This window comes from Arachis ipaensis, chromosome B1 (assembly GCF_059453495.1).
Source record: "Arachis ipaensis isolate K30076 ecotype BB chromosome B1, ASM5945349v1, whole genome shotgun sequence".
In the NCBI taxonomy this organism is placed as follows: domain Eukaryota; kingdom Viridiplantae; phylum Streptophyta; class Magnoliopsida; order Fabales; family Fabaceae; genus Arachis; species Arachis ipaensis.
In genome coordinates, this window is record NC_142436.1 from 65,879,717 (window position 1) to 65,897,302 (window position 17,586).

Below are 17,586 nucleotides of genomic sequence, written 5' to 3' on the forward strand. Positions count from 1 at the left end.
TCATCAGCAGTTGTGTTCTTAGTTTAATATATAATTAATATTTTGGAATTATCTTAAGAAGAGGCAGATGTAAGGGGTCTAACGTGGTCATAGTCCCTTCTATTTTTTTTAAAAAAATAGTATTATTAGTTTATTATTATTATATAATTAATATATATATATTAATTATAGATTAAGTATATTTTAATATATTACACACTAAAAAAAATTACATGTTAGTAATTTAATATGTATAAATTATAATGTGTATTATAATATATTAGTAACAAATAAAAAATAAGTTTAAAATATAATAAAAGCTTATGAATATATAAATAATTGAAAAGTTACTTAAATATATAGGTTTGGATTAATGTAAAAAATCAACAACTATAAAAAAATTTTTATTTTGACTTTTTCTATGACAATAATAATAATTGAATAGACTTTTTAAACAATAAAAATTATTAAAATAAGATAAAAAATAAATTTTTTAGCAGATTATTATATGATTGTATATATTAAAAAAGAGAAGGTATAAAATCACAAATTTTTTAAAAATTAAATAATTAATTATTTATGAGTCATTATATTTGTTAAAATTTTGTTTTTAAAAAAATTATTTTACCAATATAAATAAATAAAATTTTATTATTATTGAAATTTAATTTAATTATAACTTATTCTATTAGTTTAAAGTATTTATTAAAAATTATTTTAATAGACAAAAAATTAAAATTTATTATTATTATTATTATTATTATTATTATTATTATTATTATAACACTAATCTAATTGTATTATTATTATTATTAAAGTTTAAAAAAAATGAAAGGAAAAGAAAGAAAGAATTGGCCGAAGCCATTTGGAAGCAAAAGAAAAGAAATAAGGCAAGACACATTAAGAGAATAAAAGGAAGGAAATTTGAGGCTAAAAAATTTTGATATGGAAGTAAAATGAGTGATATACTTTAACATGGGAATTGTTGGTGTTTTTTAAAATTGTGGGAGTACACAAATCGGACCATCCGATTTGTGTTTAAAAGTTGAAAAAAATTCAGAGTACACAAATCGGAGGGTCCGATTTGTGTTAAAAAAATTAAAAAAACTCAGAGTACACAACTCGGACCATGCGAGTTCTTTGGTCATGAAATTTTGCTTCACAAATCGCATGGTCCGATTTGCAGCTGATAGAATTTGAAATCTGAAAACATGGAATTCGGACCCTCCGTTTTTCTTGTTTAATTCACAACTCGCAGGGTCCGAGTTCTTCTTCCTTTAATCCCACAACGAGGTGAAGCACCCCTCCTCTCCATACGCGAGTCTAACACGTTCTTTCCTTCCATATTCAAATTAATTAGTGGAAATTTGAAACGTGGGCTCCATGCATATATATATATATATATATAGGGGAGTGCTAGGAGTGCTAGGGGAACAATAAAAATTTTGAACAACATGAACAATCACCAATTAAATAAAAATACACTACATCCTAATTTAATGTTACTAATTAAATTTACTCTTTTAACCCTATTAATTCACATTGTTTACACATTGTTCAAAAATCTTGTTTGTTACCTATACTTTTCCATATATATATAAAAGAACGTGACATCTATTTCTTTATTTCATTAAGCATTATATCATCCTTCGTTTGCTTCCTAGAACTACCGAACTAAAAGAAAGAAAAACAAGAGAAAGAAAAGTCAAGAGAGTGAAACGTGAGGTTATGGGACCATGAAGCTTCCTTTTCCGATTTCTTCTCATTCGTAACTCTAATAAAAAATCTAATCCGATAAAAGTGTTCGTATCCTTTTCCTCTACATGTTAGTGCCACTTTTGATTGATGGAAGTTGACGGTAACGTAGCTCCCCTACCCCTTGAATTTGGCCAACTGGAGTTTTAGGAGGCAGAGATAATTTTTGACGCTTTCCTCTTTAGTAGTTCGGTCAGAAAATTTATCTAAAGCTTTTGTTGATTTTGATTTCATACAGAGATAAGAGGTTTGTTTTTAAAGTTAAATTTTTAATTTAAGAATGCCTATAAAGCTTATTGAATAATTACAAATAATTTACGAGAATCTAGTATTACTAATTGATGTAAATTTTTTGAATTGTGGTTGTGAATGGTGTTTAATTGGTGTTGTTTGTTAAACTGAGATATGAATTGAGTTTGGATTGAGGCTGTGAATGTTGCTGGAATTTCTAGTCATGTTAATTTCTTAGCTTGATTGATGATTGAGATTTGTTTGATAATAGTAAGTACTGTTGCAATGATTTGGAAATTGTTGAGAGGATGAAGGAGCCCTTAAGAGTGGTGAATTCGAGTGTTAAGGGAGGTCCTGTCCAATTTTTTATAAAGATATACAAAAAGGTGATTTTGATTTGAAAATTCGACTTATAAGCTTATTTTGAGAAATGTTTCTATGTTGAGAAAATAATAGGTTTATATATTTACACATATCGAAAAAATGGTTTTATATTAAAAGGTTTGATTTATATTTCTAAAGTAAGGAATACTTGGATTTAAAACTGTTAGAAAGAGTTTGAGAAAGCGTTGGTTGATTTATTAGTAACAAATGGAGAATTGAAAATGATTTGGTAGGGACCTGGAAGGGTGGCATAGTCTGAATTTTAGAGGAAATGCTGTCGAATTTTTATAAAACTGAGACTTTATTTAAAGTGTTATTTAAAAGCAAATCTGATTTGAGAATATTGTTTGATTTCGATTTATTACGAAAAGATTTTTGTTTTCAATTCGATTTATTAAGAAAAGTATAATGTTTTAAACTCAGTCTTTTGAGAAGGGATTTTGCTTTAAGTTATGTTTTGAGTTTGGTTTGATAAGAAAGAAAAGAAGAAGAAGAAGAAGAACGAAAAGTAAATGAAAGAGAGATAATTAAAAGAATCTCTACCATAGGAGAGCAAAGAACAATAATTTAAAGAATATATTAACTTAAAGAGATTGTCTGCTACAGGAGAGCAGATGTGATATTGTTTGGGCCTTAGTGCCAAATGTAAAGTGGGGACGCCCACACACTGAGAACTGTTTTTCAGATGTACTCTTATTGATTTGGAAAGTCACACTGTATGCGGCCTAGCCGTACGACTTAAAGTCACACTGTATACAGCCTAGCCGTACGACTTATAAGCACACTGTATGCATCTGGAAAGCCATATTTGGGAGTTGTGCCTGGGTAATGTCGGGAGCGGGTAGGCAATTGACACATGAGCTCATGACCTGCATTAGGGATAGACATGCATCATGTTTTTTGCACATTTGCATTTGATTGCCTTGCTTGTCTTATTTCTTTGTGATTGTGCTTTTGTCTTGTTATGACTTGCTTGTACATTGAATTGAATCTCTTACTTGTACTATTTGTTTGTGAATGTATTAAAGTGATTACGAATTGACATTTGACCGAGATTAACTATGTGACTGAGAGACGTGTAATGTGACTAGTTTTATATTTAAAATTTGTTTTGAGTTTAGAAATTTTAAAAAGAGGTAATTAGTTAGCTAAAGTAGAACCAAGAGTATTTTCAAAGGGTTTGATAAAAATATAGTTTTATTGAGTAAAGTTAATTATTTGCACTTTATTTCATTACTTTTACGACATTCCCATTCCCTACTGAGAACGTGCGGTTTGTTCTCACCCCAAAATCTTTCACCCTTTTAGTGACACAGGTTCGAAGACTTAGCTTGAAGCTGCGGACGGTTATTAGTTTTATTTGAGTTAAGTTATGAGTTGAGTTGCTTTCATAGAATTCTCTCGCCTTTGTTATTTTAGATTTTATTTTATACAGAGGGATATGTATTGTCTTCAAGTTTTATATTGAATTCATTTGTATAGCATTTATTATTATTAATAATTGTGTGATTTTAATTACTACAAATAATTTTCTGGTATTTTCTTATAAACTGAAACGCGATATCGACGTAAAGGCTCAATATTAAATAGATAATAAAGGAAATCAGGTCCGTAACGCCTTACTTTTGGTACGATCATGACGTGTTAAAAGTTAGGGTGTTACAAAATGCTTCAAAATTTATTCCAGATAATAAATTGATAATTTTAGTTATATGAAATATCGCTGAACAAATTTAAAAATACCAAAACTTAAAGTATGTAGTTGAATGTTAATTTTTATATAATATAATTATTAAATTTGACCTATATACTATAAATTATATTTTGTTGACTTTTTGTTAACCTATATAAGAAATTAGGGTTTAATCACTTACAGTTTCTCATATAATGAATCATTCATTGTTAAAGTAGTTGGTAAGAAGTATTGACCCGGAAAGATATATATCTCCGAGAGCTTAACTATTTTTCTTATATTGATTTTACACCGATCTTTACTTGCTTTACTTATTTCATTTCTTTATGAGTTTACACCAACAACCTTCTTTTACTATTTGCCTGACTAAGTCCAACAAGATAGCTATTACTTGCTCAATCCGACAATCCTCGTGAGATCGATTCTCACTCACCTGAGTTATTACTTGGATGACCCGGTGCCCTTGCCGATGAAGTTGTACGAGTTCTAATTTCGCGTACCACTTTGCTTTCTATGTTTTGTAAGAGATTATTGAAGATAATTGAAAACACGAGAAGAAGCAAAGCCATAGAGGAAGTCAAGTCAGAGAGGAAGCTAAGTTAGAGAGAAAGCAGAAACAAAGAGTAAGCAAAAACAAAAAGGGAGGTAAGCAGAAGCATGGTGCGCTACTTTCTCACATGCCACACACACGCCGAGGTGCCAATTCATGGTGTGCCACTTCATTCCATGCCCATGCACACCAAGCACTCCCCGGGACCGTGCAACTTGAAGGCGTGCCATGCCCTCACTCGCCCAGGCACGCCTCTATCCCCTCACTAAGGGCATGCTACGCCCAACCTTGGTGTATGCACACTAGGCCTAACTCCAGGAAGCACTCCAAGAGGTTCCTTCGAAGGTGTGCCATGTCACTACACGCCCTCACACGCCTTCCTCTTCTTCACCAAGCAGCCATGAAGGCGTGTAGCCTCCTCACATGCCCTCCACACGCCAAAAAGGCTCATGCATGACGTGCTACGCCCAACATTGACGTGTGCAGGCTGGGCCTAACTCTATGGGTGCCAAATCAAGGTACCTTCGCAAGCGTGCCACGACCTCCAAACGCCCTCTACATGCCAAGCAAGGAGCACTCCGAGGAGACATCAAGGAGCTTGGCGTGACACGCCCTCTACATGCCCATATTACTTTATTCTGGGCCAACTTTTAATCGTCTAAAAAATTCTTGGTATGACATCACACATTCACCAATTGTCCAAGTTTTACATCAAATCCAAGATCAAGTTGCAAGCTTATGATTTCAACGAAGAAACACACCAAGCTTTGAATGCCAAGAATGAAGAGAGGATCATATTTAATTAATTAAGATTAATTAGAAAAAGATTTTATTAGATTTGATTTTTTTTTTTAAATTTGAAAGTTAGGTTTAGGTTAGAATTTAAGATAAGTCCAGGAACCATTCTACAGATATCTCATCTTAACTTATCTGCATTATTTTGGAATCCTTATTTTTGTTCTACATTATGAGACTCTAATCTCCTATGTTAAGGCGAGGAGCTCTGTTGATTCTAATGGACTAATGCTATTTCTGTTCTATCTTTGATGAATGCATTTATATTTTTTTCGAGAAGCAAGTTTTTGGTCTTCATTATAAAAGTTTGAAGTTATTGGGAAATACTTTTAATCTGATTGAATTCGGTTATCACCTTAGAACAGTTGGTTTTATAATTGATTTGAAACTTCTTCTCACAATTTTTTAAGTTTCTAAAGCTAATTTTGATAAGTGGCATAAAATCAACTAGGATTAATCTTTAAAGATTGTATGGCTTTGAATTCGAAATTATGCTTAACATCTTATCATAATTAACTATTCAAGAAATTGATATTTTGTTAAGTTAAGAGAAATTGAACTACCAAAAGATTGGAATTTGATTAATTATAATTTGCCATGGATACATCTTTGCATAATCAAAATAGATAACGAAAAGCAATTTTCTTAAAGTCTAACATCTCCAAAGTCTTAACGCTTTAAATCATATTACTTTCTCTGATCATTGTTACTTGCTTTCTTCTAAATTCTCGGTTTGATACTGAATACACTCTCAACCAAAGTTTTTGATTTGTCCAATTTTTGGAACACACTTTGGTTTGTCCAATTTTTGGAACACACACGTATTGCATTTACCCTGGAGGGCAAACCACAGAATCTCATCATATTTGCACACAGAGTATCATATTTAGACCCAACAAAAAAAATAAAACTATAAAATAGTAATTTGCTAGTTTTGACCCATTAATATGCAGCAAGAATTTCGTTTGTTTTCTACTTTTCATATTGGTAACAATGTACTATGTGTACATAGAAAAATCAGTTAACAAATTAATTATTTATATAAAATATATATTAAAATATAAAATATATATTAAAAATAAGTTAAATAATATATATTTATATGATATATATTGTAGTTGATTTGATAATTTTTTTTTTGAAAAAAAGAAAGTTAAACGCATAAAGTAGAGCATAAGAAACAACAAACAGAATCAACCTAAACTAACAAGCAAAAAACATTAATAGTTATTCTTTGTCATCTTTGATATTGCTATCAACAACAAAAGAGATCTACACCTAACCACTACTTATAGTTCATAAAGGATAGGTGGATAATGTTGTTGACCCTTTTTTTTATTTCGAAAAATCCTCCTATTCTTTTTTAGCCAAATATTTCAAATAATCGCATAAAAACACACTATTCATCTCTTGCGCTCCTCCTTACTAATTGATATCTCAGTCCAACTTTAAAAATGTTCCTTTAACGTCCTGGGCACGCCCATTACTTTTCAACAAATGAAAACTATGCACACCAAACCTACTCAGAAAAATCACAACCAAGAAACAAGTGGTGAGTATATTCAACACCTTTATTATATAGCATACATACAACATCTTCCTGCTTAACAGTTTCAAATCGACTTAGCCTCTCCTTCGTATTGACATTGCCAGTCAAGACAAACCAGATAAATAGTTTAACTCTTGGTGGAGCTAGACTTTTCCATATTGTCCTAGTGAAACTGAAACTTTATATCCTCAAAATCATTTTCACCTGCACAAAGGAATTAGTAAAAAATATACCTTATTTATCAAATTTTCACACAATTCTATCCTCTCTGTCATAAGCAAGTTTGATCAGCCTTAATGTATCATTCAACTGATTCACTAGATCCAACTCTCATTAAAATAGCTCTCACTTTTATTGGAAGTCCCATATCCACTCTAACCCATTCTATAACCTATAATCTTCTATAACATATCCTCTTTAGTTTGAAATTGAGCTGATTTGGTAATTAATATTTTGTATCTATGTAGTATTTTTGTGTTTTTGGAGTACTATGTGTGGCCTTTTTATTGTTAACATTTTTAAATGACATTTTTCCAATATCTTATCATTTTTATTTGAATTATGATAGTTAAAGTTTGCGGTGAAAATTAAAACACAACTTTGATTGTGCATTATCTCGTTGCCTTCTACATTATCTTATAATTTATCCTTCCATTGTAAAATAGACACAAGTTTAAATACAAAAAGATGATCTCATTGGAAGAGAATAATTGTAAGTGATTAATCTTTGAGATTGCGAGAATAATGTCTTTTAAGTTTCAAAGACTAAAGGGTAAGAGGGTCACAAATAAGCACGGACAAAGTCCTCTAAATTTAAGCAAAATGATTTGTACTTTATCATCATAACAAAAACTGAAAAAGAGAGAGAAAGAGAGAACAAAACAAAAGAAATAGGGCCTAATGGGTTGGACCTACCGAATCAGCATGGTAGGACCTATTATCCTCGAGACGTCCACGAAACAGAGACAAATAAAAAGGAAACAGAAGATTTCATAAACAATAATTATCCAATTACTACTATTGCTACACTTGATTCTTAAGATTCTTCACAACTATAGAGTGTAGACACTAAAACCATTAATTATTAGATCCCTATTAAAGGAAATTGAAGCCTCGTCAGTTGTGTTTCCATCAATTATAGGGACAACAGATCCGTGAAAAGTGAATTAATTTGCCATTTATAACGATTTTTCTTCATATCAGTTACCCTACTTGCCTTATGTAGTTAAGGCTTTCACGAGCAGTACTATATTCAAAGGGTTTTTCAAACAGAACACTCTTTATGGATGATTAAAAGCAAACGTTTTAATTAAAAAATGTGAATTTATATATTATTTTCATACACTAAATGCAGTAAAAAAATAAAATAAAATCTTATTTTTATTATCTAATTAACTAGCATTGTTTAGCTAAATTCTAATTTTAATTTCCACAATAAGTCTTCTTAAATTTTCTCAAGTTATAATTTAAGCAAAAGCCTTTCTCTTTAAGTCTTTTTTATATGATACTTATAACACTAAAATAACAAGTTTATTTAACTCAAAATATGTGTAGGATAAAATTTATACAATTATATTACACGTACACAAAAAAATTAATCACTCTTATAAAATATAAATTGATTTACAAATTATAAATTGAATATAAGTAATATATAGTATCTGAATTATAACTGATTTTTACATGTATGTAACAATTTTTTAGGGTTAAGTATCATTTTAGTCCCTAAAATATAGATCGAAAATTTTTTTCGTTTTTAATATTTTTTTACATACAAAATCGTCCTAAGATTTAAAACTAAGTTTTAAAATCGTTATTTATACTTAAATATTAAAATTTTGGATCAAATTATCCATAACAAAAAAATTATAAAATAAAAAAAAATAAGAGAAAGAGAGTGTTTGGGGGAAGGAAAGAAGAAGAAGAAGGGGGAAGAAAAGAAGAAGAAAAAGCTGTCCACGATCCACCACCTCTATCTCTGCTTCTACTACGATTTTGATCCCTAAGGTAAGGACGATTTTAAAACCAAGTTAAACTTTGGGACGATTTTGTATGCAAAAAAATGTTTTGGACAAAAAAAAATTTCAATCTATATTTTAGAGACCAAAATCGTACTTAATCCCAATTTTTTATATTTAAAAATAGTTTGTTGTTGTATTATTGAATATTACTGTCCGCGGAAGAAACACATCTTAAATTCTCATAATTTTAAAGTAAATAAAGCACCAGCAATGAACAGACAAAAGTAATTGATTGAAAGGAATTTGAAGGAGCAAAAGACTGCAAAGAAGGCTATCAAAATATTTGCATGAGAAGCTTTTGCGCTAAATTTCAGATATTCAGATATATAATTAGATTTTTAAAGGCAATTTTAATTTTAATCAGCACTGGTTTTTCTGTTTTTTTAAAGGTTTTTGTTAACAAGTTTTCTCTTTTATACATTTCGTGTTACTAGAGAACTAATTTTTTAACTAATAATCATTTCTTTTAACCAATTACCAGTAACAATTTTTAAGGTAATTGTGGAATTTTTTAAGAAAATTACGTAGTCCACTTCTCGTACATTATTAAGCCACAATTATTGACATTTTTGAAAATTACGACAATTTTAATGCCATTTTAAGAAACACAATTACACAAATCTACCATTTTAATCCAGTTAAAAAAAGCGAGTTTAACCCACAATTTTAAACAACTCAAAAACTGTTTGTTTTAAATAATTCAAAATTTGTCATTTTAAAATGATAATTATAATTATGACCGTTAAAGATAATTGTCATAATACCAAGAAAAATGACATTTACAAAAAAAAAAAAGTGTTAGGGATCAGTAACTTTTTGTGTTTTGTAATCATTAATTGGCCATGAATAATATTTTTAACGGTGTGAGATTACATTAATTGGTCATCCAATAGTGAAAAATCATTCACTTTTCTTTTGATAGTTAAGTGTTGGCTACAAAACACAAAAATTGCTGGCCACTAGACTTTCTCAAAAAGAAATTGCGATGAGAAAGAAGTTAAACAACGCAGTTTTGTTTAGAAAAGTGGATAATTTAGATGTATATTTAAGCTAATTTATTACTATGCACTATGTTTGAACTACTACTAGGTTACACTTAATGCATTATGTACTATTGAGTTCAATATAGTGCATTATATCATTCTCCTAACAATTAAACAAACTATTGTAGTATTTGGAGGGAACAATAACTATCCTTTACCAGTTGTCCAGGCCAATTATGAAGTACAAATCTATAAACACAGCAGCATTTTCTCTCACAAAGTTGCGTTTGACAAAGTAATAATAATGCATGGTCAAATAATATTCGATAGGTGATTAGGTGGTCCACATTATTATAACGACAAAGGTTGATAGGTGGGCATCAAAGTAGGAGATGCTTTGTTTTTACTAAAAAACAAAATTAAAATCTATATAACAAGTATAAAAAATGGTTGTGACTTATTTGGAAACTCAGTTTTTTTAATCACTATAGAAAGTAGTATAAATTTTCTCTTAAGAATTGTGGCTTTTATTTTGATAAAATTTGCATTTTATTTTTCTCATGACGAGTCATTCATTCTATTAGTATTTAATAATTTACTACAATATTTTTAAATATTTCTTGAGCTTCGCCATCAAATTTATCAATATAAATAAAAATAAAGATCAACCATTAGAGAGAGGAAGAAATAAAACCCGTGATACTACATGGCTATTGTTATTTTGATCACTAAATTTAACTAAGTTGATTCAATATATAGTTTATTGACACAACAAAAATCAATTAAAGAAAAAAAGAAAAGATGCATGTGAAGAAAAAAGAAAAAGACTTGATCAAATTTGATTACAAAAATAATTTGTTTATCTAACATTTCTTAAAAATTTATTAATTAAAATAATTTCTTTGATTTATTTTTAATAGTTGTCTTTTTCTTTACCCCTTGTGTCTTTTTTTCTTTTTTTTTTTTAAATTTTATTTTGCTTTTGGCTCTTAGAACACCAATTCAATGGCTCAAAGCCTCAAATAAGGCAAAGAAATTGATTGGATATGAAGAAGTAACCCTAGGTAGCTAGCCTTTCCTTTTACCCCATTGAAGTCCAACTTAATACCCTACGCTATAATCTATATATAGTAGTAGTAATTATTGTCAAACTCACGAGTTAACTCGTACAAATTTATGAGTTTAGAAATAGAATCGAGTTGACTCGGACATAAACTCGATATCGAATAAACTCAAGTAGATTCAACTGAACTTAGTCAAACTCGTTCAAACTTGCAAGTTCAGGACCGAATTAGCGAGTTTACGTTGTCCTCAATTTTTGTCCAAAATGACATCGTTTAGACCTAGAAAAAAGCATTTTCCTTCTAGGGTTTCAAAACACTCACAGATTGATAGAGTCGCTCCTTTCTCATTGCGTTGTTTCTCACCCAGAACTCAAGTCTCACTCTCTCATTGTGTCGCATTGTCGTCATTCGTCGTGATGCTGCCGGTCACCACGTTGCCACTGTTCATCAACATTCGCCTACTTCTCTTACCCCTCTGCTTTGCTTCAAGCCATCATCCCTATGGTCTCTGTCTCTATTGGTCTCTGCTCTGCTTTGCTTCGCGCCCATGCTATCTGCAACTCTGTCGCACTACCATTGTTTGCTAGTTCGTTGCACCATCATCTCAACTCTCAAGTCTTTGACTCTCTTGGCTCTCTGCTTTGCTTCATGACTCCAATTCTTCCATTTTTGCATTGCACGACGTCTTTACTCTTTGCTTCGTTTATTGCTGTCGTTGTTCTTCGTCGTAGCTGGTCGTTGTCTGGATGTCGTTCTCTATAGCTGCGTCTCTCCATTTTGTTAATTTTTTTAAAAAAATTATTGCTTCAAGTTCTTATGAATTAGGATTTAGTCATCTAGATTTTACAAGCTTTCTATTCACCAGGGATGAACCCAGGCATTGAAGGAGGGGGCACTTACCCCACTAGGTTTAAGAAAAAAAAAATTCTATATAAATTAATATATTTATTTTAATGTAATTTATTTTTGTTTCACAAAAATTTATATAATTTTATTTTGAGATTCATGTTAAAAATAATTTTTTTTATTAAATTTAACGTATAACAATATTTATTTTGTTAAATTTGATTTAATATCAAAATTAAAAATAAGTAAATAAATTAACTCAATAAAAAAATTAATAAACAGTAATAATATAATTTTTTAAATCCAATCAACTCGTTAATTATCAAACTAAATCTCTATTTTTTAAATATAAGTAAAATTGTTAGTATTTTTTTGTCTTAAAAAATTAGTTGAGATATGAAAAAATAGTATTTATCTATTAATTAATATTTTTTATTTTAAAATGATATAATATTTTTTTATTTTATCTTTTAAATAATTTTGCTTGTAATAACTATTTTAGATTAAAAAGTATCTTATGTCTTAAATATTATAAAAAATAAATTTCTTAATTCAATGTGAGGTAATTAATATTTGAAAATTATAATGAGTAGTAGAATAATTGTTTAAAAGCATGAAAGTTAATTTTGATATATTAAAATATATATATATTTTTTTTTACATAGTTATTTGATTATATTTATTCTTTTAGATAATTATTTACGTGATGAATGTAAAAGATATTTTTAAATTATAATACATGATTAAATAGATGTATAAATTTTTGAATCTAACAGTATATCAAAATTAAATTAAAAATATATAAAAAATTAATTATTTCAAAAAGAAAGAGAAAGAAATAATTGTAAATTAAGTTTTGATTATTTGATATAAACATATTGTTCATATATAGGTTTGTTTTTTTATGGTATTTATATATAATTATAGTTTCAAATTATAAATGCTAGTGTATTAATATGTGCTAACGTGTCAATTGATTCAATTTTTCATTATTAAATGTATATAAAAATACATAAAAATAAAATTAGTTATGATGACAAATTATTTATAATTTAATTAAAATGTTATAAGTTTAAATTTTAGAAATTAAAATATATTTTTTATAAATTATATATAATAAATAGTATTTTAAGAATGAAAGTATTCACTAACTCTTTTTAAATTTTATATCTCTATTATATTTTTAATATAATTAACAATGTTTAACGAAATTTATTTTAAGATATATATTTTTATCCTCACTCTTAAAATTTTCTAAGTCCGTCACTGCTATTGACTATATATTATGGTTCACGGTTGTAAATTAGGATTTAATAATTTGTTTATTTAGTAATTTTATTCCTTAAGTCTTTACAAATTAGGATTTTAGTCATTTAGATTTTACAAACTTTCTAATCACTTTGTATTACTTTAATTTTATTGCACATGATTTTATAGATTGCTATATTAAAATTTGGTAATTTGATTATTTGATATTGTTGATTTAATTAGTACCTAATTTTAAGTATTTGTCATGGAAGATGAAGATGTTAAAAAATTTTAGTTTTAGTTTTCTAGAATATTTAATTGTTGATTTGTTGTATTTGAAGGTGTGATATAATAAGATAAATTATAATTTGTTTAACTATTTTAGTTTATTCTCTATTTTGATATTGAAATTGTTAATTTTAAATTACTAGATTTGATTAAATATATGTATTATTTTAAAAATTCATAAGAAATAAATTTGTACTAATTTACGAGTTAATTTGTAAATCTAAGTCTAGATCAACTTCACAAGTTTGACAATCTTAATGATAAATAAACCAATAATAGTAATTGAATCAAAAGTTCAAAACCATCAGATATAGTACAAGTAATAATTGTTTATGGTGCTTAAATATATCATACTCGAGTTAGATTTTTAGGAGTAATTAAGTAGTGTAATGCAACATGTTTTATTATCAGTCCCTATTCACCTAAAAACAAATTCAGACAAAACTAGCTAGTTATTAGTAGTTCATTTTCGCTAAACAAGTATTTACTATTTAGAAATGGCAGATTGGATAACCTTTAAAAAAAAATGTTGAAACGCAAACGTACCTACTCTGCTACTCAGTATATTTTAAAGTGATTCACTTGTTATAATTAGTGTTGGTGGTACATTACATTAAATTGCATTACAAAGCATATGCAACAGTAGGGGACATGCATGCAGATGCAGACGGCGTTGAGGAGAGTTCAGTGCTCAATTAAATAGTTGCTGGTGGGTTTCACAGTGTGTGGGACTAATTGTCAGCACGGTGGGTGTTACTACCCCTGTCTCAAGTTTTTCACTCTTTCTTCCTTTCTTTCTTTCACAAAATAACCTGTGCAGACTCTCTTTTCAAATTCTAACATTGCATATATAGTCCCTATCCCTGTTCGTTTAATATTCACATTTTTCACACTCTTCTCAATTACTTCGTTTTTATATTATCAATTATCATCATCCAACTAATGCTTAACAACCGGTAATGATAATTTGATGGAAGTAGCACTGTAAGGCTGCTTTTTTTAAAAACAACATACTGAAACATAGATACAGAAATATGCATAAAATTGTATAAATAAAACATAGACATAAATATAAACCTCAGCTGAAGTCCCTAACGAGATGATGAAGATCCACCATCATATCCTCCTGAACCTTGCTTGTTCTTGTCCGGTTGTTGTCCGGTTTGTCTGTATCCCTCCACTGACAACCCTTTCAATTTGCCAATTTGCTGCTTGCTGGTGTCGCCAAGGCAGTCCGGAGTCGACGGCGAATTCTGCAAAGAAGAAGGGTGCAACCTCTTGTGTCCGTTTTTGATAATGGCAGTGAAAGTCGGCAACGGAGACAGATTTGCCCTTCACCCCTTGCTGTTTGGAAGATGCCATGCGTGCCTTAGATCCGCTAACCGACCCGGTCTTCACCCCTGATTCGGCTCTTCTCATACGTAGCCCAAAGTTACGGTTTTGGTCCAATTTCTGATTTAAGCGCACCGGCATTTTATCTTTAGATGTTTGTTGGGCTTTGTTTGATTGACTCAATTTTCCTCTCCTTTTACCGCTAACTTTGGTCTAGCCAGCCTCATTTTCCAAATGTTGGGACCCCACTTCTTTCCCATGCAACGTATCATCTAATTCCTCCCCAATTTCTGCAACTATCACTGACTCTTTAGGATTGCATCCAAATTCAAAAATTTTCTCTTTTGAAGCTTCCTGTGGCTGCACCACCCGGGCTGCCGTCTTGGTCACTGATGTTTCCTTTCGATCCACCCTTTCCGAATCTATTGGGGTCATTCTGCAGTCAGTTGCTGGATGCCCGAAACAATTGCAATTGTCACAAATAAGGTGTAAGCATTCATACTCCACCTTATATTCAAACTCATCGACAATCACACTCCGGACCACCGGCAAACCAAGATTAATTTGCACGCAAGCCCGAGCAAATTTTCCCCTTTCCGCCAACTTAGTAGCCAGATCCACCTTGACTGGTCTTCCCACAGCAGAAGCGATTCTCATCATGGCTTTATCCTGATAGTACCATATGCTCAAACCAGAGATTCGAATCCAAACCATAGTCTCCCCGAAAGTGTCCTCACAAGGTTTAAAATCCGGTGTCCATGGCTTGACCGCAATATAGTGACCGAAGATCATTCATGGCCCCCCTAGTAAAACCTTCTCTCGATCGTCCATGCGATCAAATTTAACGAGGAAGTACCCAAAACCCACATCCAAGATTTCATATCCACCGGTGATCCTCCATACCCCTTTCAATTTGTGAAACATGGCCGTGTAACTAAGGTTTTTTCCAAGAACCTTAATCACAATTGCTTCCTTGTATGGTTCAGAAAGGATGTTCCTAGCCTCTTCGGGGAAGCAAACTTTTGGAGGCATAAGATCTCCTTGTTTTCCAGTGACCACTGCCATGGAATCCTCATCTAGAGCTTCAGCCCGATTTATCCCTGTGGCTACCATAGAACCAATAACCTTGTCACGGAACGAAATCTTGGAAGTCACCCTGGAACTAAGGTCGCCCTTACTTGATCCCTCCTTCATACCTGATGCAAACCCTCCCACACTCTCCCCCTTATCTCTTTCGATGGCATGGCCATCTTCTTCACCGTGTTTCACCCTCAAACGCTCTCTCCCGCTCTCTCCTTCTCTTATTCTCTCTGAGTACGGAGTACGTACTCTTTCTCTGCTAGGGGGTTTTTGGTCCTTTTTTACAATACAAATTGTTTTATGGATTATTTAGATTTAAGTTTTCTATTTTGGAATATTAGAGGTGCCTCTAATAAATTGGCCCGGATTCATAGTAAGGAGTTAGCGAATAAATTTCATCCTACTTTTTCATTCTGTTTGAAACCCATATTGCTTTCGAGAGGATGAAATCTTTTTGGAATAATCTAGGTTACCAGGGTGTTGGTATTGTTGAGGCTAATGGTCATAGTGGGGGTATCTGAGTTCTATGTTCTAATTCAAATATTTCTGTAAGAGTATTGGATGTAGTTGATCAATGTATCAGTTTTGAAATCACTATGGGCAATACATCTAGTTACTGCAGTGCGGTGTATGCTAATCCGCATATACATCGGCGTAAAGAACTGTGGGGTGACTTGACAAGGATTGCTAATATGATCCACGGATCTTGGATTGTGTTAGGGGACTTTAATGATGTTTTGTTGCAGAGTGAAGTTAGAGGGGGGCAATTTAGACTTGCCAGAGCAGAACAATTTGCGGAAACATGGGAGGATTGTGGGCTGTTTGATATGGGGGCTATTGGGAGAAGATTCACTTGGTACAGGAAGGTGAAAGGTGGGGTGCAGGTGGCCAAGAAGCTTGATAGAGCAGTCATCAACCAGGACTGGCGACTAATGTTTCCGGAGACTTATACTGAGGTGCTGGCGCACCTTCACTCTGATCATTGCCCATTATTCACTAGGTGCAAGATGGCAAAGAGGGCTACCAAGGGCCATCGTCCGTTCAGATTCCAGGCTGCGTGGATAACTCATCCTCTTTTTAGGAATGTTGTTGATACAGCTTGGAATAGAGGAGCTCCGGATGTAGTCAAATGTTTGTTGGAGGTTCAAAAAGATGCAACTAGCTTCAATAAAAAGGTTTTTGGCAATATTTTTGTTAAGAAAAGGGAGTTGGAGAGGCTTTTGAATGACGTTCAGATTACTCTGGAAAGTCGAGAAGATCAACAGCTTAGGATCAAAGAGCAAGTTTTGCATCAGGAACTGAATGCTGTCCTTCTTCAAGAAGAGTTGTTGTGGTATCAAAAATCTAGAGAACAATGGGTGAGATGTGGAGATAGAAATACAAAATTTTTTCATCTGCAGACAGTTATCAGGAGAAAGAGGAACAAAATTCATGGTTATTTTTGGAGGATGGGTCTTGGGCCACGGAGACTACGACTCTAGAAATGGCGGCAAATTCTTTCTTTCAAAAGCTCTTTTCTACAAGGGAGGATATTGACCTGGACGCCATGGGGCCTTTTCCTTGCCCGTCTCTTAGTACTGAGACTTGTCAAAAGTTAGTGAAACCGGTGACGTCTGAAGAGGTTAAAAGAGCTGTGATGACCATGAGTTCATTTAAAGCCCCAGGGCCAGATGGATTTCAAGCAATTTTCTACAAAGAGTTCTGGGACTCTCTTAGCAATGATGTGTGTAGACTGGTCAAGCGAGCCTTTGAGGGTGAGCCACTGAATGCGGCTATTTTCGATACTCT

At 31.5% G+C, this 17,586-nt stretch overlaps 1 protein-coding gene across 1 annotated transcript; it reads left to right on the forward strand.

The window, feature by feature from the left end:
• Nucleotides 1–16,394: 16,394 nt before the first annotated feature.
• LOC148576878 (uncharacterized) lies at nucleotides 16,395–17,279 on the forward strand. Its single transcript, XM_088502806.1, has one exon. The coding sequence runs from the start codon at nucleotides 16,395–16,397 to the stop codon at nucleotides 17,277–17,279; it is 885 nt and encodes a 294-aa protein (XP_088358932.1).
• The last annotated feature ends 307 nt before the right edge of the window (nucleotides 17,280–17,586 follow it).

What these genes read in the sequence shown, in the direction of transcription:
- LOC148576878 (XM_088502806.1), top strand. Translation starts at nt 16,395, where the DNA reads ATGGGCAATACATCTAGTTACTGCAGTGCGGTGTATGCTAATCCGCAT.